The sequence below is a fragment of the Dysidea avara genome, chromosome 9, assembly GCF_963678975.1.
Source record: "Dysidea avara chromosome 9, odDysAvar1.4, whole genome shotgun sequence".
Lineage (NCBI taxonomy): Eukaryota > Metazoa > Porifera > Demospongiae > Dictyoceratida > Dysideidae > Dysidea > Dysidea avara.
The window spans coordinates 26,432,716-26,458,911 of record NC_089280.1 but is presented as its reverse complement, the minus strand read 5'-3'; the positions used below and the strand labels follow the sequence as shown (position 1 = coordinate 26,458,911).

The 26,196-nt window shown below is 38.5% G+C and overlaps 2 protein-coding genes and 1 long non-coding RNA gene across 4 annotated transcripts; 1 reads left to right on the top strand and 2 right to left on the bottom strand.

The window, feature by feature from the left end:
- Nucleotides 1-4,537: 4,537 nt before the first annotated feature.
- LOC136266111 (leucine-rich repeat serine/threonine-protein kinase 1-like) lies at nt 4,538-21,321 on the bottom strand. 2 transcript variants are annotated; one of them, XM_066061071.1, is made up of 9 exons: nt 21,206-21,321; nt 20,935-21,154; nt 19,652-19,722; nt 19,403-19,595; nt 17,961-18,048; nt 15,243-16,838; nt 5,065-5,320; nt 4,894-5,016; nt 4,538-4,845 (listed from the first exon to the last, which is right to left on the bottom strand). In XM_066061071.1, the coding sequence occupies exons 1-9, from the start codon at nt 21,206-21,208 to the stop codon at nt 4,543-4,545; spliced, it is 2,853 nt and encodes a 950-aa protein (XP_065917143.1). In that variant the 5' UTR covers nt 21,209-21,321; the 3' UTR covers nt 4,538-4,542. The 2 variants fall into 2 exon arrangements, with proteins under 2 accessions (XP_065917143.1, XP_065917144.1); XM_066061072.1 differs by having other exon boundaries at nt 4,647-4,825.
- On the bottom strand, nt 9,716-13,161 carry LOC136266472 (uncharacterized). The gene is made up of 2 exons (XM_066061487.1): nt 13,022-13,161; nt 9,716-12,839 (listed from the first exon to the last, which is right to left on the bottom strand). Exons 1-2 carry the CDS (start codon nt 13,159-13,161, stop codon nt 11,189-11,191), a joined length of 1,791 nt encoding a protein of 596 aa, XP_065917559.1. The 3' UTR covers nt 9,716-11,188.
- A 2,149-nt stretch (nt 21,322-23,470) lies between the features above and the next one.
- On the top strand, nt 23,471-25,822 carry LOC136266112 (uncharacterized). Its single transcript, XR_010705919.1, has 3 exons — nt 23,471-23,520; nt 24,785-25,107; nt 25,252-25,822. It is a non-coding gene; the product is annotated as an uncharacterized lncRNA (long non-coding RNA).
- Nucleotides 25,823-26,196: the final 374 nt, after the last annotated feature.

Below are 26,196 nucleotides of genomic sequence, written 5' to 3'. Positions count from 1 at the left end.
ATCCGCCTATGCAAGTTATTATAACCAGCAGGGTTCAATCCCCGCCTAGGTCATAACTTTTTTTTTCACTTTTGGGACCTTTTTGATGCACCTTTTGCTCTATCTGTTCCATGCAAGTCTTCATCTACAAACTCTTATGATCAGTTTTTCAGCACTGGCACTGAATTACCTTACATAATAGGGACTCTTATAGCACTTTTGGGACAGGGCAGACAAATTGCCAACATATTTGTCCATCTGTGTGTTGGTCCAGTGTGTTGTATTAGAGTAGGTAAAAGCTTCTTTCACCAGTATCCAGAATATTTACATCTTTGTTTTAAGCACATAGGTGTGCACTGACATGAAAAACTGTTTGTTCAGACTTACCTCAATACTGCTGTAGTAATAGGCAGCTTGCATGATTGAACAAATACTACTGTGCATCTGAAAAATGATAATACTAGAACCATGCAGACATAGGCGGCGGAAAGGGGGGGGCTAGGGGGCTAAAGCCCCCCTCTCGGTCTGCTGAGGGGGGGCTTAGCCCCCCCTCAGAATGATATCACACCGAAATTATCTTTCTTGGAGTGGGCTGAAAACCGTGATAAAGATCGAGATACTCTAATAGAGCAGTCACTCTAATAAAGTATTCAGTGTGTAGCGAGCTATGTAAGGATTTTTATGTAGTTTATCAGGTAGCTGGTGAGGTGGAAAGCTCTTGTCAGTTGGTTGTGACCTTTTTTTTTTTTTTTTTTTTTTTTTGGTCTCACCTTACCAAACTATAGAAATAAGTCTGGGTCAGCCCAGCCCCCCCTCATATCAACTACTTCCTCCGCCGCTGCATGCAGATCCATAGTTTACACCGAGGAACTGCATCTGACCTGGCACAACTGTTTCACTATCCTGCTTACATGCTTTCACTCTAAAGATTCATACATTACCTTATTGGTCAATTACACTGCAGGTGTTTCAAAACTGGGTTTTTGTATGGCAAGAGGTATATGTGTCACTGCAACATCAGAACTGAAAGTGCATAGGACAAGTTCTGAACTTTTGCTTGCCATGCAGTAACTATAACTGCAAATTGTGTTGACTTTAAATTATGCTCAAGTTCATTTCTCTTTGTGACAGTCAGTAAGGTAAACATCAAAATGTATAAACTGAAACTGTACCGTGTGTACACAACCTGTATGTAATGTAGGGTATACTGGATACAATTGCCTTAGCTCGCATGCAGTTTAACTAATTAGCTAGCCTTGCATGCATGCTTCACTATAAATTATTATATACTGCATAAGGATCATGTACTTTAAAGCACTATCGACATACATGCTACACAGCAAATATAGGACACTAATATTTATGCTTGGTTCCCAATATATTAATTATTGTTGCATTAGTTCTCATGTAAAGCAGCAAAGATTTCGTTTGTTCTATACAGCACGTTGAAGTCACTGGTAGGGAAGATGCACTGAATAATTAAACTACATTCCTGTCAAAACCACAAACAATAAACTTTAGTGTTTTGCATCATTAATGACATAAGAAAACCTCATGATCTTTAAAAAATGTGACATCACCATGTACCCTACATAGCTACATTAGCAGTGCTGGTGTTTAATGCTTAGTCCCTCTTCGTGGCATTAAAATGTTTAATGTAGAGATGGTCCTGCACATAGGGCAGGTACCAATGCTAGTCCTTTATATTTTGAAAAATGCTGCTTGAAATTTTTCAAATTCTTTGTGAATAATGATTGGGTCATAGTCTATGTTTGATAAACTTTTTGTGGTGGGACCACAATGGGCTCAAGAGATATAATGAATTATGTTGTGGTATGTGGTGGAATTTGCAGTCTATTATTGCTGTATTGGAGTGTACACCTCCGATAACCACTCGCAACAAGGCCATGCCAAGTTTATCTTACAGAGTGAAGGTGTCTAGGTACATTGCAACCTGTATTAGACTATGGTACGCATAGTATGTTTTGAAGTTTGGTCGTTAATGAGGTATTTAAAATCCAATAGATATCCGCAGGTAGGTATCTAAACTGGTTAGATACTCGTGACAAATTTTTTTGTCACATGCGTCACATGTTTAGCTGGATTCCAATCACAATAGCTATCAGAAACCATCACTAGAGTGTGAAGAAAACTTTGCTGGATAATAGACATGATTGTATTCATCTAGGAAGCCTACCAGTTAATTGTTTTAACACTATTTCGATCAACAATCCACCATTATTGGCAGTGACTAGAGCAGTACAAGCCATAGTCTAAATTGGTTATCACCCAAATCCACAGTATCTTAATTCGCTATTTTAGAGACCTGAGGAATGGCACAATAATCACCGAGGGCTTCTTCACCCTAAGTGATTATTGTGCCATTCCTCAGGTCTCTAAAATAGCGAAGATACCTTGATTTGTGCGATAACCTACATTTAGTGACCAGCTGCATTGAAAAACCATCTATGTACTGCAGTTAAGTTATACTTCTTTAATGTATAGCACCAAAGCATCAACCCTTTCTAGCAAATCCAAAAATGGTCCTTATTAGACAGGTTGACTATAAATTACAGATCTGACCACCATGTGTCCATAAACATCATGTAAATGTTGTACCATCTCTTCACAAGTACCTTCTTTATTAAGTTGAATCCCACTGTAGTGGACTTAGCCATATGTAAGTTCCGTATGTGGCTGCATAGGTACATACAACAGAACTACTCAGAAGGTATACCTGGATACCTTGATAACCAGGACGCCTGTTTATACACTGTACTCCCACTCTAGCGGTGCACATACATTTAGACCAAGAAACTTCTGTGGCTTCTGTAATATGAGCACTTTATTATGGTCCAGGGGTTTTACTGTATACATGCAATACACACCTCAATGTGTGAAATTAATTACTAAATTACTTTACATTCACAACTACTTTAAAGATCAAGTCATAAATTCATACACATACTCACGTAGGAAGTAAACATGTTGACCACACATTTAACATTTACCTGTAAAGATCTGCAAAACGTGAATGCAAAATACTTTTAAAAACCATTAATTTTAGTAATTACAGTACTATAAATCACACATTGAGGTGCAAGCAAGTGTTAATAATATAAAAACTCTTGGTACAAGTAATGCACCTACCGTATATAGTGTAACTCTTCTATTCCCTGGACCATTGATGAAGTGTTCATTTTTGAGAAACCACAGACTTGTCTTGGGCCCAAAATGTACGTACAATTATAAAGTAAGATCATGAGGCTATTAAGGTGCCCAGGTATCCTTTTTGAGGAGGTCTATTGTACCTATGCAGCCATGTACGTAACTTGAATAGTATAGAGTGGGGATATGTATGTAAGCGCAGTATGGCAAGATTTTACTTAATAAATAAGGTATAACTGAAGAGATGGTACAACATTAATGTGTGTATGGATGCATGATGATCTCATCCTGTCTAATAAGGACCATTTTTGGATTTGCTAGAAAAGATTGATGCTTTGGTGTTATACGTTACGATCCAATTAAAGTATAAATTAGCTGCAGCTTATACAGTGTAGATGGTCTTTTTATACAGGTGGTCACTAATACAGGTTGCAATGTACCTAGACACTTTCACTCTGTAAGACAAACTTGGCATGCGAGTGGTTATTGGAGGTGTACACTCCAGTACAGTAATAATAGACTGCAAATTCCACCGCATACCACAACATAATTCACTATATCTCTTGAACCCATTGTGGTCCCACCACAACAATTTTATCAAACATAGACTATGACCCAATCATTATTCACAAAAGAATTTGAAAAATTTCAAGCAGCATTTTTCAAAATATAAAGGATTAAAGTTTTCAATGAAGTACTTTTGAACCATAATTAAGTAGATATCCCATAATTTAGGGATCACTGGAAAGGTCAATCAACAGTCTTCCATCAGTGAAAATTGTGTGTAAAAATATTTACACAGTACAAAGTTGCAGTTGATTTTATAACTAGAGATGGACCAAATTTTCATGAAATATTCAAAATATTTGTGGTCATAAATCAGAAACTATGGAATATATGAAGCTAAAAATTTGCATGAGTGATAAGCACCACAGGTACTACAAACATACCAAGTTTCGTCAAAATCCGAGAGGTGACCCTAAATTCCTTGTTGATTTGACATGGAATGACCCAAGGCTTAGATGCATGAACATAGCAACTTTAGAGCAATTGTTTTCATTGCAGATGCGATAGTTGTTAAGCAAAGTTGACAGCTCTGAAACAAAGTGGGTTCCCACTCTACTGTGTGGAAACTGAAAAAGGAATGAACAACATTCTATTTATCCCTAGCGCAGAGGCAGTAAGGCTGAGATTTTGCCATGCAGATTTTTTATTTTTATTTTTTAATGAGATTACATAATTTCAAATGCAAATTACCCAATCATGTTTTTATTGTTAGCATTGTGTAGCCTTGCAATTAATTACCGTCAGTCTTGATAGCTGCCTTATAATATAGACACTGAACCTTTGGATATAAAATGTCATGTGACAACTATGATACAGAGTTGCTACAAGCTAAGTTAAGATGATACAACACAGCACACACCTACCATATGGAAAAGCAAGGTTAAGAGCTGTAACATAGATGTCATCTCTCAGCTCCCTAATGTTTAAATCCAAATATTTTTGCTGTAGTAACCCAACAAAGTGTATGCTAGCAATCTTAGGCCAATAGTTTGGCAGCTCAGGACATTGTTCATTTGTAAAACACTGACGAATAAACTGCTCATATCTTCTAATCGATGTTTCACGGTCAGATTGTGATATCCAATCCAAATGAGTACCAACTATGATCACCCTTGAGTTTGGAGATTTAGCCTACAATCATAATATATCTGTATAAGGTAAACATTTATTACAGCTCACATGTATCCCTTGCAGCCATGGTAGAAGGCCATACACTCCATTGTCACCATCTGACATGTTCCACACCACAAGGTAAAGAGTACGAGAGTGAAGGAACCATTGATGAGTGGAGTAGTACTCTTCCTGTGTAGTAATATTACAATAGTAGAACAAGTTATTACATTAATATACCTCTCCAGCACAGTCCCATGTGTAGAATTGAATCTCAGGATACTGATCTGTTGGGTTATTCCTGTACTTGCAATAACTCCATTTGCCTATCTTGACATCAACACTGTCGCTTGTATTCTCTGTAGGAATTTTACGTAGATTAGAGAAAAGCGAATCCTGAAAATTCCCATCTGCTCTAAGATGGTCCAAAAGAGTGGTTTTCCCTTTACCATGCATACCCACTATCATCAACTTTACTGAGTTGTTTCTCTCAACCCTACATTGAGAAAGTGTGTAGTATATAGAATATCATCAATAAAAATAATAAACAGCCTAACTGTAAAAAAGAGTGCAGCCTCCAAAAAAAACCAGGTGAAAAAGATTTGAAATCCAAGGTGGCGGCCAAGAGGTGGCTGTGATGGTAGGTTAACGGTAAAAATTTTAATACCGAGAATTCAGGTGAATTTGTGTTGCCTCCTCCTAGGATTTGGCACCAAATTCACCTGAATTGTCATTATTAAAGTTTTTGCCATAACCTACCATCATGTACAGCCATTTCTTGGCCACCACCTTGGATCTTACATTTTTTTTCACCCTGGATTCTTGGAGGCCGCACCTTTTTTTACAGCTTGTCTGTTTTTTATTGCAGATATCACTTCTTTTTGTAATTTCATACCAAAAGCCAGCCTTTAGCCAGTTTTGGGTATTTCTTTTAACTCGTCTTTTTCTTTACTACAAGAATGAGGATTGTGAGGGAGAAGATTTTGTGTACATTTAAACAATATTATTTAGTAATTTACAATTGTGTTGATTGATCATAACAACGTTATCAAATTGCAGTGTAACTCACCATAGCTATACAGGTTGAATTGTTTGTGGCTAAATACTCTACAGGGAAATGTGTATAAATCTCTTTTAACACACAGTATAGCTGTATTCTTAGACTACATGGTGAATATGGTTTGTAGTTGAACTCTCCACAGAGTGACTTGTAACCTAACTAAACTCTCTACAGAAAGATTGTAACATAGCTGAACTTTCTACAGGATAGTTTTCTTGCAGGTGAACTCTCTACAGGGTGATTTTTTCTAGCTGAATTCTTTACGGATGACACGTTTCTATATAGCTGATCTCTCTACAGAATTTTTTTTTAGATGAACCCTCTACAGAGTGACTTGTTTCTAGCCGAACTCTCTACAGGGTGACTTATTTCTAGCTGTTGTCTCTACAGGGTGACTTGAAATGTATAGGTGAACTCTCTACAGAATGACTTTGATCTCTCTATACAGGGTGACTTGTTAATCTTTACAGAGTGACTTGAAATGTTTCTCTCTACAGAGTGACTTGATTTCTTTGCAGAGTAATTTGTTTCTAGCTGATCTCTCTACAGGGTGACTTGTTTCTAGTTGATCTCTTTTCAGGGAGACTTGTTTCTAGCTGCATGATCTCTCTACAGGGTGATTTTTCTAGCTGAGCTGACTTAAATTGTAGTTGAACTCTCTACAGGGTGACTTGAAATGTATAGTTTAAACTCTGACTTGATGTCTCTGCAGTGTGACTTGGAAACAGTTGAAATCTCTATAGGGCGAGTTGTTTCTCTAGCTAATCTCTCTGCAGTGTGACTGATCTCTCTACAGGGTGATTTGTTTTTAGCTGAACACTCTAGATTCTAGCTGATCTCTCTACAGGGTGATGTATTTCTAGCTGATCTCTCTATGTTATTTCGAGCACTGAGCTGAGCTCTCTACAGGGAGACTTTAATGTAGCTGAATTCTCTACAGGGTGAGTTGATTCTAGATGAACTCTCTACAGAGTGATTGTTTCCAGCTGATCTCTGTACAGTATCTTTTTGTAAATAATGATTTATAATTTATGATTAAAGACTACATCAGCTAACTGTATACAGGGTGGCTTATAACAGAGTTCAAGACATAGTTGAATGCTTTAATAGAGTGATTTACTTATTAGCTGACTGTTCTATTAGAGTATCTCGATCTCGCACTTGCTATATACACTGAGTTGGATTTCACTGTGACTTTACATCTGATTCTCCTAAACCATTAAAGGATCTTTCTAAGATGACTAATGTATCTATATACCAATTTTCAAATCATTTTCCTGAGCAGTTTGCCTGGTAGATGTAGCAAAAATTGTTTTTATTAGCAAATCTTGATTGTGTAATTGTTACACCTTGTTGGTTTTATCACCGTGTCTTCATGGTTTTAGCTTGATTTCTTTCAAACCACAAAAGGTTTGAGGCTCAATAGTTAACCTATTCATGTACTAATTTTCAGCTTCTTCCCGTAAGCAGTTTACCCTAGCTGTAGGCGTGACAACATATCGGTGATATTCTTCATGAATAATCACTAATAACTGTTTATCATATTCCAGCCAAACTTGATACTAAGATGTGCCTTTATATCCCCCTTCTGTGTGACACATTTCAAGGCAATTGGATATGGTGTTCACATTTCATGGCAGTTTCTGTAAATGTACGGAAAGAAAAAAAAAAAAAAAGAAGAAACTAAGCCAATTTTTGAAGTCTCATATCTCAGGAATGCTTGAAGTGATTTTACTCAAATTTGGAGTGTGGACTACTGACAGTGGAGGGCATTTCCACAGCAAAAATCGTCTTGTTTTATAAGGCACCACAGAGCTATGAATACATGAAAATCACGTTTTCTTCCTGTCAATACACTCATGATGTTGCGTGCCAGCTTCTTGGGCCACACAACACGTGTGTCTTGATATATATATGTCTTTACAGGATTTCTCTCGGCAAAGTTGTGTGTCTGTGTTCATATATAAGAGAGGGGCGTTTGGTGTGAAGGGATATGTTATTTCTGGTATCCTACAAGACCCATGCTGGTCACTACAACACTCATATAGCCTAGAAACCAGTTTCATTTGTATTTCAAACTGGCATGAAGTATATACAAGCTTATCTGTAAGTCCAGCACAAGATCTGGAGTGCTCACATTGGCTATTATTAAAATCTTTGCTGCACAAATCTGGGTGTGAACAAACAAAGAAGTATACACATACATAAACTTTTTGAAAACAGTTGCAGAAAACCAGGCACATGCCTAAAGTTAGCCTTCAGCCAGCTATGGGTATACAATTAGTTATTAATCATTGAAAGGAATATCAAGAATTTTAGGGAACACAGAAATAAAACAGGGACTGATCTGGGGGTGGGGATGGGATGGCTAGCCACCCCCACCTTGCTGGGGCATGTATTTGCATTACTGAAATGAGAAAATACTGCAAACTAGCCACCCACCATGCACGGTCATGCAGTTACATAGCAACTTAGTTACAGTTAATATTAATGTGTTTGAAGATGATGACTTCAATCATATTAAACACATGAATTACAGTACACATTCTTCACAGTTTTGTTCAGCCACAAAAAAAAAAATTGTTTACATAATTATAATTATTGTATCAACATGTAGAGAAAACTAAATCCCAGCATTGTCAAGACTCAAAGATTTCAGTCAAGACTGCTTCCAAATTTAATCTCAGGAACTCAAAGTTTCAAATTTTCTCTGGAGGAGCATGCCCCAGAAGACATGCTTTGCATGCTACAGTGTACTCCTAAGACTATAATATGGCTCCTCACACAGTTAGTTGCCTATACTGCAAGCTTTCTAAGGCCATGGATCACGTCACTGCATTGTTTGGTATAACAATCTTTGGTAAACTGTTATTTAATCCTGATATGGTACTTATAGGAGCCAATAACTTTGGAGTTACAGCCTTACAAAGAAGCAACAACTGAAAGATGGATTTGTACAGCAAGTATTGGGAAAGCAAATTACATGCGCTTACCGAAAAACGATTGTAACTTACAAACGAAATTCAGTACAGAGTTGCAACTTACACCATCGTGTTTGTCATGAATAGGGGAGTCCATTGCTAGGTAAGTTTTCCTTTTATCAACTATTTTTGCTGCATACAGAGTAGGGCTGAAACAGATATCCGTATTATCCGGATATCCGGATAATAATTTACTATCCGGATAGTGATTTGATGCCATCAGGATAATTTCTAATAATTTGAAGCAATTTTATGTTAATGTTTCCTTGATCCAGTTAAACATTATTACAAACTTACTTAATCATCATTTAAGTGTTATGTTTTATTCTAAAGTACTAGTAAAACGAACATGTTCACAACAAAATATACAATGCTTTTATAGCAAGTGATGATGTCACTATCCGTAGGATATCTGGAAAGATTTTGTTCAGGATATCCGGATAGTAAAAACTACTATCCGTTTCAGCCCTAATACAGAGACAAAATCAGTGAGGAAAAATTGATCACATACGACTGCATCGATGTGATGTAAACAAATGCCCATGACTCACATATCCTGTAGTCTACTGCAACGAAAAAAAATTTTGAATTCCTCTCGAGTATAGATGAATAAGATGATGTCTAGGTTTTTACTGTTAGATCCTTTCTTCACAAAGAAACACGTGCTTTAAATTTTTTTATGGAATTTTAATTACGCAAATATTTTACCCATTGCAATCAATGGTTTATACTGTAAATTTAGGCTTGTACCATTATGCCAAGTTCTTGCAGATCTGGTCACATATGTAATAGTAGAAAACTGGACATTTAATCCCTAATGGCACATTTTCATAACGAAAAAATAGAACATTAGGAATTACGGAACGGGGGGTTGCGCGTGTATTAGAAATAATTTTTACAATGGTTCATTCTTGTTGTGTTCCAGGCTGCAGTAACGATTCCGTGAAGAAGCCTGGTTTGTCGTATCACCGACTCCCATTGAAAAGAAAGAAGTTGATGAAGGTATGGATACACAAGATAGGTCGGAAAAACCTACCACTCAACAGAAACACCAGGGTTTGTAGTGACCACTTCGTGAACTCGGTAGGACGACGGCTACGAAAGGATGAATTCCCAACACTTAATCTCCCGATACTTCCTACGTCAAAAACTGTGCCAGTTAAGCGAAAATCCCCAAGAAAGCGGTGTGAGACTCCACCTGAAGATGATGGAACCAGCAAGGAGCTCGAGAGTGAATCAAGTAGTGATGAAGAGATTGTAAGTGATGAAGAATGTAGTACTGAGCAGCTTACCATGGTTGATATTAAGCAAATGGAGGAACAGATTGAAGCAATGAAACAGAAGATAACAGAGTTAGAAAAGGAAAATAAATCATTAAAATTTAACCTTGATAACATTGCATACACAGATAAGAAAGTGTCATTTTAAACTGGGTACCCAAGCCGTGCAGCTCTGATGTCATGCTTCAAGTTCCTTGGCCCAGCAGTCAATGAACTAATATACTGGAACTCCAAGGTAGATGACACTGCAAGTGGAGTGAAAAAGAAGGGTCGTCCAAGAAGCTTGGCTCCAATTGATGAGTTTTTTCTGGTTCTGGTACGACTCCGACTGGGTTTGCTAGAGCAGGACCTTGCTGATCGAGTAGGGTTATCCTGTGCTACTATATCAAGAATATTTACTACTTGGATCAACTTTCTTTATTTAAAACTGAAGGAGATTCCACTGTGGCCACCAAAAGATGTTGTTGTAGCAAACATGCCAAAGTACTTCCAAGACCTGTACCCAACAACACGAGTCATCATTGATGCAACTGAAGTGTATATTGAAAAGCCGTCATTACCAGATCTGCAGCAAATGACTTTTTCAAATTACAAAAACAGCAACACATTTAAAGCTCTAGTGGGAATTTCCCCTTCTGGAGCCATAACATTTGTTTCTAGCCTTTACTCGGGTTCTATTTCAGACAAGGAACTCACAAGACGAAGTGGAATACTGGCATTGCTTGAGAAAGGTGATTCTGTTATGGCGGATAGGGGGTTTGATATTGAGACTGATTTGATACCACTAGGAGTAAAACTGAATATTCCTCCATTCCTTAAAGGTAAATCCCAGTTGTCAGAAAAGGAGATGATTGAGACACGTCGTATTGCCTCAGTTCGAATTCACGTCGAAAGAGCTATGGAACGTATCAAGAACTATCATATATTTGACAAAGATATACCATCCCATTTGACTGATCTAGCTGACCAAATTTTTTTTGTATGCTCTGTATTAAGTAACTTCTGGCCCCCACTTTGTGAATAGTATTTTTGTAGCATCATTTTTATAAGTAATATGAAGGTTTGTACAATGGATACACTATTTCCGGTAACATTTCACACTCAAAGTAATCATTTAATTGTGGGATTGCTCTGTTAACCCATTCACTGTCAGAATATATACGTTCGATCATTAACCCCTTGGTGGTATAGACGCAAAAGTCACACCATTCACACAAGTCGGATGATACATACAGCTGTAGCTGAACTTGATCATAATACTGGTGACACCTTTTCAAAGTAAATTTCCCATCATCAGCTATGTAACAGTAGAAGTTAGGATCTTTGCATGCTTCTGTTGGAGATACATCCCTCTTCGTATACGGGCATTTGACTTCAAGGAGTCCCTTGTAAGTACTGTCTACACTGTCAATAACAACTCCATCTGGAGATGAACCAAACCATCCCTCTCGTGGGTGAATAATAAAACCTGCCAGCTTTACTGCTATTGTGGTATGGCCACTTAGTTGCATAGTTTTTACGTATGCTTCACGTGCCACAGCTTCATGTTCTTGTCCCCATTTTATTGGTACAGGAAGGGGAATAAGTGGCTTACTGTACAACACTGACTTCAGTAGTGCAGGGGTTCTTGTCTTCTGCCTCAAAATCTGTCCACACTTATATCCTGTAATTCTTTTCTGTCTTACTTCATACCATAGATAGCATTGTGACTGCAAACGGGTAGCCTCTTCAATCTGCTGTCTTACACTACTGCTAACTTGCAGCCCTTCTTTCACAACGACACATCTCTCTCTCATTTCACTGGCACTGAGAAGGCAAATTGCTGGTGTAGGAGGTTGCTGTGCAGCTTCTGTTGCAGAATCAGGAGTGTCTCCCTCTGGCTTTCTGCTATAGGAATGATCACGTAGAGCTCTCTCGGGGCAAGGAACAAGTATACTATTAAATGCTGAAGGCTGGTTGAAACTGAGCAAATCTGCTCTAAGGATATCAAGGGCTTTGGTACTGGCAGAACGTAAATGCAGAGGTCTTGGATCAAAAGTAGAAGGAGTACGAGAGCTCTCTCGCCGATTTAAATTGACTGCATTTATTTTAATTTTGTGCTCCTTCAGATCAGTTACTGGCCTAGCATCTAGCTTCCTTGCTCTTGATTGACTCCATTCTTGTAGACGTTGAGTACATGTAAAAAATTCTGGCATTGTCCCATTTTCACAGAAGCTTTGAAACAAATAACAAAGGGCACCAATATGTTTACATGTAGCAGCAGGTCCTTTCCCAGCTGGACATCTACATATAGTACCAGAAATTTCCCATTTCCCATTCAAAATAGACAATTCAACCTTATAGGTTATATCTTTCTTCATCTCTGGAAGACAGTATGCTCGCAGCCACAATGTATCATGGGTGTTGAATACTTCCACTTGCTGAAGGTGGCCACAATGGAAAAGATTCATAGCTGATTTGTTGATAGCCTTAAAATCACCACAAAGGCATGTATCACAAACTTGCCGTGTTACAAAGTAACTGACGATCTGTGCATTGGTAAAATTGGGAACAGTGTCTGGTGAAGTATAAAATTGTTTGATGTCGACCCAATCACTGGTATCTGGTGCTCCATAGCTTTCATCACTAGTAGCAGAAACATTGTCCGGATCCACTAGGGTGTCTGCCCAACCATACTGTATGTATGCTTTCACCCTATAAAATATATTGACAACTATATATGGACCCACACACAAATATACACAACATATATTGTTTGACTGCAGAATTAAGTACCAACATGAAAAACGATCGCACACTACTTCATAACAAGGTAGACAACAAGGTAATCAATTGCTAACTACTTCGTAATAAGGTAGGTATAATAGATTACAAACCTGGCTACTAAATCCGCCTTCTTGCCTTTCAATGGAGCACCTCTACACGCCAACCAACGCTTCAATTCTGGGATTTTCAATTCGTTAGGTTCCCGACCACGCAATGAAGCACCAGGAATGTCCTCCTCTCGTAGCTCCATCGCTTTAAATCACTCCGTGACAAATAATAGCACTCCAACACCGCAATAAAAACTGTCTAATAAATGCGCAACCCCCCATTCCGTAATTCCTAATGTTCTATTTTTTCGTTATGAAAATGTACCATTCAGCCTACAGCTATGACTGAATTATCCTTATTTGTATGTGCTAATTCACTTTTTTTTGTAACATAATTATGTCAGGTAAACCCACACATACAACATTTTCATAAAAATGATTTTGCATCTAAATTAGTATATGCTCCAAATATCAATTACTGAAAGTGAAGTGGCCACTACGCTTCACCTGTGTTCAACCTGTTACAAACCGAAATGCTTTCCAATAGGTTCCTAAAAAATTTAATTATTTTTATTCAGTGGGATTTTCTGTTGACAGACTGACTAAACTGACCAGCTAACTGATGTTTTTAGACCACTGTAACTTAATGACAGTCACTGTCAGATGTCAGTTCGGTCTGACAGGTGCCTTTTGGCATATATACCACAATAGATACAATACACAGGTATCAATTTGGTAGTAGTGCATAATGGCTTCCCTATGTCATGTTAAAAAATAGTAGCCATCCATGTTTTTTCCATAGTGACTGGATTGGTTGCAGAGGCACTTCTCATTACTGTTGTCAGTTGCTCAACTTGCTTAATTTTTATCATATATAAACATTATAGAAACATCACATGTGACGAAAATCACTTTTACTGAATAGTCTGGTGCATCTAATTTCATATATCAATAAGAGAGTGTTTACAGATTTAGTTGTTTTTTTTAAATTGCCAAAACCGGAATTTTGGTCTGCCTGTTTACATGGCTGCCTATCTGCTTGACCACAGTTACAAGGCTAGAGGCCAAACAAAGCAACACATGCTCACCATATAGCATCACAATAATAAACTCACTAGTGGCATGTGCCATTTCTGGTTCTGACCAGTGTCTGTCTTCTGCGTTTTGTCTTCCTTTAATCTTCAATTACATGTTCGTGTTCTTCTTCATGCAAGGAAACCAGACTAAGGCATTGATTTTCCTCATCCTTAGAAAAGCACATTTAGATGCAACAAATACTTTAGCAACTGTAAGTGCAATATGTAGATACGTGCAGCTGCACTTGTAAATGATTGCATGGACTGACTATGATCAGAATACACTGTTCTGCTTTTAACAATCGGAGCATGCTCGTTAATGATCTAGCTGCAATAAGTTGTGGTTTTGCTGTAGATAACTAGACACGGCAAACCACGTCCCTTAATATGTTGCATAACTCATCAGGGAGATCGAAATACTCTAATAAAGCAGTCAAGTCACATGTGTATAATTATATTCTCGGTAAAGAGAACATAATATTTATGGTTATGCTATATATATAGCAAAAAAGGTAATAAACTAGTACAATTAATTTTAAAATGAAGTAGGGTTCCAGAGTGAAACAAAATATACGAATGATGGTAGCTATTATACAACATAGCTATGTGGGAAAATCGACATGTTACTAGCTACCATCTGTTCAATGCCAAAGCAGACATTTCCCACATAGCTACTTTGTAATAGCTACCATCATATATATATATATATATATCCAAGGAACCCTACTTCATTTTTAAATTAATAATTTTTAAATCTACCAATGGAACACCAGATACAGGTCCCCAGCTGGGTAGACTGGAGCAAGGTGAGTAAAGTTTCTTGCTCAAGGAAACAAGAACAATAGTAAGTGGGCGTAACCGGGAATTGAACCTGGAACCTCTTGATTACTAGGCCAATGCTCTAGCCACTTGGCTATGTTGACAGACAGACAGACAGACAGACAGACAGACACACACACACTAGCAAAGTCACACCTACCTAGTGAACCAGTACTGGTGCACTACTCAGGTACTATGAGTCAGCACATGCTAATCCTCCTAAGGTAGGATTGGTAACCAGCAGGAGGTTGTGCCATGTCTCACAGGTGAAGGTGTGGGTACCCAAAGTCCCACCTAGACATTCACCCACTATGCAAGATGTGGAAACACACACATATACACACATGCACACGTACATACACACACATATGCAAATACTCCATATATACCTTATCATTCTTGAACGAAGGTAAGCTAACTTTTCAGCAATTTTCAATGTGTTTAAAACTCTTACAACAGGATCAGAAATGCCATCACACTTAAAAGAACATAGATACTCCAACTTTGACAACTCGCATGGAATTACAGTTATGCCAGGATTATTACTGATATCTAATGTTAACAAAGATGACTGGTGGAGAGCAAAGTCAGGAAATTTCTTCAGCTGATTATTGCTCAAGTCCAGCTGCAACAGTTCATAATACAAAAACACATCATGTCTTGTATTGACATCATTATCAATATTGTTGTGGCTCATGTTAAGATATTCTAAATTGGCGAGTTTATTATGGGAGGAATGGATACAATTTTCATGTCCTGAGATTGGACAAATTTTGGGAAAATGGGTTTCATTATGTGCAGATGTTTTCTCTAAAAACTTGGTCAATTCGTTCCTACTGAGATCTAGTCTCTTAAGCAACTGAGGAAGATTTCTGATACACGGTGTAACATTCAGTTTATTATCAGCTACCAATAGTATTTGTAGGTGTGGCGCCAAGCAGGAAAGATTTGGAGGAATTACCTTAAGCTTGTTTTTGTTAAGCTGAAGTTTTGTTAAGTGCAGACCGTGTCCTTGTTGCACTCTTGTATCAACTTCTTCAATCTCAATCATTTCACCGGGAGCCATCATTGTCTCTCTATAAGATTGGCTAAAATGGCTATTATGGCTCTGGCTCTTTGCACTTACATAAGTACTAGTGGTACTATCAAAACTATGAAAAAGCTCATCATCATCAACAACGCTATCCTTACCAGTGGAGACTGGTAACTCTGTAAGGAGGTTGTTGTTCACACTGAGTTGATATAAACGAGGAGAAATCCACATCTTCTCTGGTAACTCTGCTATTTTGTTGTCATCCAAGTTTAACTCCTCCAAATGAGGCAAGCAAAACAGCTGATGAGGAATATCTTTGATACTATTACCAGACAGGTTTAGTTTCACAATAGGGATTTGATGTATTTCAATACCATCCAAATTTAATGCCTCTATAGCATTTTCAGAGAAATTTAACTCTTTTAATTTTGGGAGTAAGAAAAATTCTTTTAGGGTAACGAAAGTAAATTTGTTATCAGAAAATACAACCTTTTCTAGTTCTCTACATTCAAAAGCCACACAATCATTGACTTCACTAATTCCTTCTAATTTGTTCTTGGATACATTTAGAACTTTCAAGTTTGCAAATTCAAACAATCTTCGTGGCAGTTCTCCAGTAAGTCCAGTGTTATACAGGTCAATTACTGTTAGTGTGTTGTTGAAACACCTCAAAACCCACTGGAAGAATTTATCATTGTTAACTTTACAGGCTAGTGAAATGGGAGTATAGCCATAGGTGATATCATCATCTTTATTGGGAGTTCGACTATTAACATGCTGTGTTAAGTTGGGATATTTTCTGTACAGAGCATCAAGGATGTCAAGATTTGTCAGATCTGTTTCCTTTCCCATCCAGTATAGCACACAAGTTTCCTTTACCAGTATAGAATTGGGATCATCAACTCTTGCTATCAGACGAATGGCAACTTCAGTATGTTTACATTTACATGCCCTACAATAATAATATAACAAATTATAAATGTAGTATGCCATGGAGTCATCTGTTTGATACATATAACAGAAGAGAGGCCCATGACACATCAAAATATTGTAACATCTATACATAGGCATGATGCTGATATATATACGGTACCGTCCAAATGCAACGTTACAAGCACTAATTACGTGTGATTAAAAACTCACTCGAAGAAGGAGCATGGCAGCAGTTTCATTCATGGTCTTCATACTTCCAGTCTACCATGCCTCTTTTTCGAGTGAGTTTTTAATCATGCGTAATCAGTACTTGTGGCATTGTGTTTGGGTGGTACCGTATACGGTTTATAACGGAGGACAATTGAGAATCATGCTTGCTTGATCTTTATATATGGAGGTGTCCTTTGCAGGGAGGTTGAGGTTATCTTAACTAAAAATTAACAATCAGTGCAAATATTTTGAAGGCTGCATACACACAACTCGGCAAGAAAGTGTGTACTATTATTTACATTGCATTAGACGTATGGCTTAGACAGCAACTAGCTAGCTATATACAGTACCACCCAGAGGTAATGTTACAATCCCTCGTGAGTGCTCAATCCGGGCCACGACTCAACATGACACACGACTGGAATACATCACGTGCAAAGGCACACGGTTACTGGAGCAACCACCCGAGGGAGCTCGCGTGTCGTGACTACATGTGGTGAATTAGTTAGCACACACACACAGCAAAGAAATCATGGGTCAAAAATTGGCTACACAAGTGTCAACTGCTAACATTACCTTTGGGCAGTACTGTAGCTATACAGTAGACTGACAAGATAGTGTAACTACTCAGTTTATGTACCTATTTTACTTCGCTAGTATTATTAATTTAAAAATGAAGTAGGGATCTATGCAATAAAAAGTAGTGAAACAAGAGATGAATGATGGTATTACAGCATAGTTCAGTGGAAGTCCCTACTTTGGCATTGAACAAAATAATTGTGCCAAAGTAGGGACTTTCCCACTGAGCTATGCTGTAATACCATCTTACTATCAGAAAGCAGTTACTAAAATTAATGTTGTATAATGGGAACACATATACAGCTCTCTAAATTTTAGAACACTTTTAACTGCAACATAGTATTATACTAACCACCCCAGAAGTAATATGTGATCATCGTCCACCGGGTTGAGTAGATTAGCAGCAGCTAATGAGGCAGCCATCACTTCCATTAAAATTCCTTCAAAACACAAAGCAACTTCAAAAAATATTTATGACACATGCACACCCACACACAATGTATTCATATACAGCACAGCAATATGATAGTAGGGGTAGGAGATCTGGCTATCTCGTCCACAAGAACCAGCCTCAGCTTGAAGTATTGGTTAGACATAACCAAGCTCCGTAATGCGTTCAGAGCAGCCCAAACCCTTCCTACAGGCTTACGCTGAATTGTAAAACTTTCCTATTCAGCTAAATTTTCCACTATCTTGACTTATTGACTAATTACTGCCTTCAGCCAGCATAACTTGACTACGTTACTGCTGCTAACTGGATTTCTTTACTATTCGACGTTGCTTCAGCCCAAGATGTGCCTTTTAGCCAACACAGCAACTTCAGTGCATGCATGCATTGTATGTACTGCAATATGATAAAAGCCACCTGCAAGGCTGAAGCAACATGTGACCAGATTTTACAAAACCGATCCAAACTGCACATCAGGATAAATCAAACAAACACTACCAGTGGATAGCTACACTATCGTACCACTAGTCTTTACCCTCAGTATTACTCAAACTATTTGAGGCCAGTTTTAACAGACGTATTTTCTGGGTGGTGTGGAGAGCTCAAATGATGGTTTCCGGCCTTGTGAAGGACCTGGCTTGGCAAGAATCAGTGGTTTACTGGTGGACAGATTTTCAGCTTCTTCCCATAAGCAGTTTACTCTGTAAGTGTGACAATACATTGGCATTGTTTTTGTTAATAATTACTAATAACTTCTTCACTGTTTATCGTATTTCAGCTAATCTTGGTACCAAGATGTGCCTTTATACTCCCCTTCTGTGCGCCAAATTTCAAGGCAGTCGGATATGGCATTCACATTTTATGGCAGTTTTTGTAAGTGTGCAAAATGAGGAAGAAAAATAAGAAAGGAAAAAAAAGACAGAAAACTAAGCCATTTTTTGAAGTCGCATATCTCGGGAATGCTTGAAGCGATTTTGCTGAAATTTGAAATGTGGAGTACTGAAGTTGGCAGGCGTGTCCACAGCAAAAATCATTTCATTTCGTATACTAACAGCGTTGTATGCCGGCTTCTTGGGCCACACAACACACCACCATGTGTCTTGACATATATAGAGTTAGATAGAAGCAGAGTCCTAGCCTCACATGCCAAGGCATTCGGCAATCAATTTATGTACATGGATAACTGCAGACTGGAAACATAATGTTACTCGTCACTGAGCAAACTGAAGACTTGACAATGATAAGAATTATGATTTACTGCAAACTTCAGTCAAGCATTGTTGCTTATATGAAGTAAAAAAAGTTAATGTATGTACGTACTTAGGAATGTCTGAGCAATTACTTACTAAGCAAAAGAGCAACAACAGAACGGTCAGATTTTATATCAGCTGGGGAAACATCTCTGCCTTCTATTCTGCAGGAGGTTAGTGGATTAGCACCATTCTTCCATAAGAGGATAATGATATCAATACAGAGAGTGACTTTATCCTGAGCAGTGATCTGTCTATTAACAATATTAGCTGCAAGATGAAGTGGTGTCTATAGTGATATTTAACTTAAACATAGTTATATATCATACAACATGAATGCCATACCCATCCCACATATGTTGTGTTGGTCTCAGCCATCTCCACATCATCCTCATCAGCCTTGTGATTCACATCCACTACAATAGTAAAATAATATGACTACCTCAATAGTTTGCTATACACTAAATAATGGATACTTCTCACAAATATTTGGACCTAAAATATATTTGTTCCCCAGTCTAATTTTTGCTGAAGTATCTGGTCCCCTCTGAAGTATTGTTTTCTTTCCTCTTAACATAGCTGCTATATAACAGGCTACTTTTAAGGAGTTCTCACAGAGTGCAGTAGTAATTGTTGCAAACACGCTTCATCATCTAAATGGACTACATTCTTTACTCACGATTTATTTACAAGGATGTTTATTTTAACTGTAAGAAGCTCATTAGTTCCACAAGGCACAAAGGTACTAACCATTGTGAATTCCTTTGCAGCCACACTACCACATTGCATACACAGGTATATCCATTGCTGGGTAAGTTTCCAAGCTGTGAAAAAAGGGTGCAGCCCCCAGGTGAAAAAAAGTTGTGAAATCAAAGGTGGCAGCCAAAAAATGGCTGCAGTGGTGTTAATGATCATCTTAAATATGATCGGTGCTTGTGTTACAGATACATGAGAAAAGTCATGTCTATACCAGTATGCAGTTTAATATGGGTAAAAGTAAGTCAAATACCATAAAAAATAGCTATGCGAGCTATTGTATAAATGGAAAAATAATAATGACTTCCTGTCTGAATCTCAAATCACAATATCAAATGAAAACAAGCAATCACGTTTGCTTGGCAAGTGATTCCATGTGAGGTGTATTGTGCACATACACCCACATGTAAAGCTTTTTGATTGCCTATACTCATGGTCCTTATCCATTGGGGGGACAGGACCAATAAGACTTTCATACCTCATTAGTAACAGTGTAACACCCTAAGAGACCTATCTGTTGGATGAGGTACAGGCAGTCGATATTTACGCCCCCAGTTAACACTAGATCCCCATTATACATATATCCAAGCATAGTGGAGCAATATGAGCAAAGTTTCTTGCTCAAGGGCCCAGCATGCAACAATAACCTAGTATCAAACCTGAAATTAATAGCCAGTTACCCACTGCATGTGCACCCTCACTTTCTCTTTCATATGTATGCACGAATGCAGACATGTACACACACACACACACACACACACACACACACACACACACACACACACACACACACACACACACACACACACACACACACACACACACACACACACACACACACTCACACATATGCACGCACACTATACACACACCTATGTCTTTTGCTTCAATCAGCAGCAGTTCGACTATGTCATAGTTACCATGGAACACTGCCTTTGTCAGTAACTTGTTGCAGAATTCTCTCTTATTCACAAAACCAATTCTGGCGTCATTGACAACCCGTGATAAGATGTCCTTAGGCCGAACACCATTTGGGAGGCAGTCCCTCCCAGCAGTATATTCGAGCAACAGACGACGTTCGCTAATGGATTCCTGCAGTGCAAAAAGCAATAAGTTTCGAACACTCTGTTCTGACTAACGTACCATCAGCTCTTTAACCCTGCATGGTTTGTTGCAAGGTTTGTTGTAAGAACATAACTATATGAGTTGATCTTGCCACGAGCCCAGGAGGTAGCCAGCGCCCACGTGACTGGTACTGACTGAGTCACGTGACTGGTACTGAGTCACGTGACTGGTACTGAGTCACGTGATTACTACTGCTTGGATCGATCGGGCTGAGCACATGATCGAGCTTGCAATGACATTGCTATCTCCTGCTAGTACAGGATTAATTCTAGACTGAGATCTATCAGATTAGCTACCTAAACTGAACTTTTCTGCATGCTGTAGCTAATTATTATTTTTGTAATGCACCTATCAATGTCAAGCCCCACCCCCACCAGGGGGTCCCCATACACTTACTGGGGATTTGACATCTACACTTGCCCCACCCCCTGGGACTTTTGACGGCGGCAGTTTGCTGAATCAAAAGGTCGGGCGCCGCGAGACTAATTTTATCATAGATATAGACACCCCATTAAACGCCGATCAAAACAACTTAGCACGCGACGTGCTTGTTAGCGCAGGTGCTTATTGATTTGATTGATTGATTGCAGGGGCGGATCTAGGATTTATAAAAGGGGGGGGGGCTAAGTCAAGGTACTAATCTCTTGGGTAGAGGTGTGTGAAGCACACTTCCCAGCATGCGAAGCATGCTGGAACTAGGGGGGTCTGGGGGCATGCCCCCCCAGGAAAATTTTGAAAAATTGATGCTAAAATACTGCAATTTGAAGACATTTCCACATAAAATCCCTAATATTTTCTGCCTGTACTGTAGATATTTTATATATATACTGCCTTTAGAATTTATAGGTATGGCTCTCTGAAGCATTTTGCTAATGGAAAAGTTTGGGTAGGTACGGACAACCAAGAATAGGTGCATGTTAGAATAATAATGTTGAAAGTAGAAAATTTTGAAATTTGAACAATACAAGATTGAATTTGAGAGCATTTTCAATGGTAATTGTGTACCTGAATTAAGTATTGCCATACATATTAACTACACAAGTAGATGAATGAAGCCCTTTAAACATGCAGACCAATGCACTTCATTGTATGTAGCTATGCAGGCAGATTTGGAAAAATTCCATAACAGAACCAACTACATTTTTCCAGTGAATGTTCTATTAGAGTAGTTAGCTGACTGCTCTATTAGAGTATCTCGATCTTGTACGCCTCCAATGCTGATCCGGGTCCTTGTTGCATAAACTTTAGCATAAATCCACTGATAATACCTTGGAAAGATGTTTATAAGGTGGTTTTATGAGTATTTGTATTAATAGTGATCATATAAGGTAAATGCGGGTATTTCCGGACAGCGCACAATTCCGGACACTTCGTGTATAGTACCCAAGAATGAATCAACTAGAACACACTTTTCGATTTTTATAATCCCTATAAGAATAGCTATTCACAGCAGAAATTTCAAGGCAATCCGTTGTTTGGTTCCTCGGCTAGCTTGATAAAGGTACCAAAGTGTCCGGAATTGTACGCTGTCCGGAAATACCCGCATTTACCTTAATTATGCTAAGACAAAATTTCATTATAGCTAATACTCAGCATATTGATCAAGTAAAGCCTAAATATGAAGAGGGGGGCTTCAGCCCCCAAAGCCCCCCCCCCCCCCCCTTGATCCGCCCCTGGATCCGCCCCTGGATTGATTGATTGGTTTGTTGCTGATAGTATCCCAGGGAGCTGAAACATTTTTTTCCTCCGGCCCTAATGGCACTCCCTTCCTCCCACACATAACACCTCGAACAGGCTCTGCCTCCTGTGTACACCCTTCAGTGCCTAACTGGTAAAGTAGATAATAACAATAACAATAACAACATCTCTATAGAATGCTAAGAAAATATTTGAAAAATTAATTAGAACCTACAGCATGCCCAGGGTTCAATGGGCAGGCAGGTGCCCCTCAGCAACAGCAAGATCAACTGCTGGAGGCACACACGGACACTTGGATCTTGAGCGTGATCCCTTGATGCACATAACTGAAGAACGGAGCAAGGAAAACCCCAAACTACAACGGAGCCAGCCCATCACCACAGAATATGGGGAATTCCACTTCTCGCTCAGCAGGAGGGCAAGATGTTTATAAGTGGTGGTAGCAGCCCTTCCCATGCCACCTGAAGTGGAAAAAACAAGGGGGGTAAAACTCCCATGCTCCACCTCCCGAATCCGTTCCTCATAAGCACGACAGCTGGAAGGGAGCTGAAACATCACAGCTCCAGTTTCAGCTCTCATATGCACGGGAGCTGAAACATCACAGCTCCAGTAAAACAATGTACAATGACTAATAGGTACTAGTATACATATACAGTTGCAAAGCTAATTTAGTTGTGTACGTGCATTGTCGTTGGGTGAAAAAGACACGTCAAGTTAATCCTCGCATGGCCCAATAGTAAGAGTGGTAGATAGACGAATATTGTGAATGTAGAGTGTACTGTCCAGCAGAGTGGAGGCTTTTACCATAGTCTCCACTTTTTTACTGTGGCCTTTGTCCTCCACAACTTACTAGTACCTACAGCTCTGATATGTATCACCATGTTCAAGGACTGATTCACCTGCATGTACATCACTGACTGTTATATTAGAATGTTTAGCTATGCAGGTATGGCACAAGAATTGAATTGTTTCATTAGTTTAAAGCACACCACTACCATAGCTAATGTGTGTAGAAATAATCTCACCATTTGAGCAAACAAGTTCTTTGGTTTTGGAGGATCTACACAGCTGTACCTGTGTGTGCAATATGAAAGCACAATTGCAATTATCAGATATTCCATCACAGTATATTGCATCAAATGCTGTGTCACTACCATTATATTCAAATGTTCTAACGGCCATCCTATATCGCAGACTTCGATAAATCTTATTTGCAGTAACGGAGTTCATGTATAATTGGGGCTTCCAAGTGCCACTGACGTATGCCTGTAGCTCTCCCTGAAATGGGTCACTCCCAGTCTCCCACTGAATAGACACAATGTTAGTCTCGCATGCCAGATGGTTTGTGTGGGGGTAGCAAATAAACTGTCTGGTCACTGTAGCACACTTTCCGTGAATACATTGGAATGCAAGACATCACGGTATTGTTTTGCACCAAGAATGATGTAATAATCACCTCTGTGAGCAGACTAAGGCAAAAATTGTACCGGTAATGTCTTGGTGATGTATTTGAAACGTTGCTGAAGATCTTCCTTGACAATTCTGCCATTTCACAAGTCCATTAAAAGTCATATTTGTTCCTTTACCAATGCTTTTAAGAGCTCTGTACTAGGGGAACAAAGATCAGTGTCCTAAGCCCCATGGCATTGTTAAACTTTCATAAAAACAGTGTGTAATCTACATAGATTCAGTCCTTTATTGCACTAAGAATTTGAATAATTGGTAGTCATAGAGACTGCGAAGCAATCTGATTAGCTCTGCCAATATTCCAGCAGTGGTCACAGAATGTGTGCAACAGTGACTAGATCATATATATTCCACTCCCACACAAATCACCTGGCACTCGAGACTACACGAATGTTTGAATGTTCTATTACAGTAAATTTGGTTTGGTCATAGACACTTCTATATATTCGTCTTGTGAACAACATTACTAACAGCTCAAATGAAGGGAGGGTAGAAGTGTATTACAAAGGAGAATGGGGGACAGTACAGTGAACCACCAACCTGTGCTAATGCTAGAGTGATATGTAAAGAGTTGATATCCTAATGCAAAGTTCACTACTGAAACACTGTCATTGGAAATGCTTCCAATGATCAACCAATCTGAATATCCAACTTAAGGTACTGAAGACAATATCCTGGACTGTTACTTATACACATGGGAGACATGTTCTATTGTGTTAATCATGCACATGACCTGGCAGTCTTCTGCTTGGAAAGTAAGTTGCTAATGCTGAGTATTTTCTGTAAGTTGTATTAGTTTGTAATGATTATATTGTTACTATTAACTATAGTCTTTGAAATATCATTGTTGTATTATTATGCATATACCCAATTGCATGTTTATTCTTTCTGTTTATTAGCTAGTGAAGGCTTACTGATATACTCAGTGAGGCTATAGTTAGCAGTAACAACACTTCACTGTGGCATGGTAGAGTTGAGATATTTTATAATGGAAGTTGGGGAGCAGTCTGTGACATTGATTGGGGATTTGAAGGTGCTAATGTGGTATGTATACAACTGGGATTTAGTGGAACTGGTTCTGCAGCTCTTTGTGAGTTAATTTCATACGATGGTGTTTTAAAACAGTCTTGTAGCTGTTAGTGTGTTTAATTTGTCAAATGGGACAATTTGGATAGATAGAGTGAATTGCCATATATGGCAATGAAAATGGATTATCTCAGTGCAGATACAATGGACTATCGGATTAGCCTTTGGCTACTGTGAACATGCTTCTGTGGTATGCTCAAGAAGTAAGTCAGCTTTGTATGTACTAAAACTTATATTGTATATCACTTAAAATTAACTCTTTCTTATCTTTGAGTACACAAATATTTGTATTAGCTATATACTGGTAGAATTAGAAATTATATGTTAACTTTCCATGGTAGCTACCCATGTAAAAATGTATCGATAAACTGTTGGTAAATTTCACAGATGCCCACAGGCAGCTCGGTATAGTTTATTCACCACTACAACCAGTATAATATTAGTAGTAACAATCGCCATCATAGCAGTTCAATTGTTTTTAATGCTCTAAGATAAGACTGACACAGAGTTAGTATAAGGGAAAGGAGTAATCCATTCATATTTAACTGTTACTGTATAAGACATGAATAGATTAGTGGTAACCAGTATCTTACGATGTAGTCTATAGCAAATATTTTACTATTAATATGGTTTGCTCTTCATTAATATATCTGCTTAGTTGATCTTTTCCTTCCATCATGCCACAAACTCTAGTATGGCAGAACAGTTTAGTGTGAGGCTAGTTGATGAAGATGGTAACACAGACACTATTTATGGTA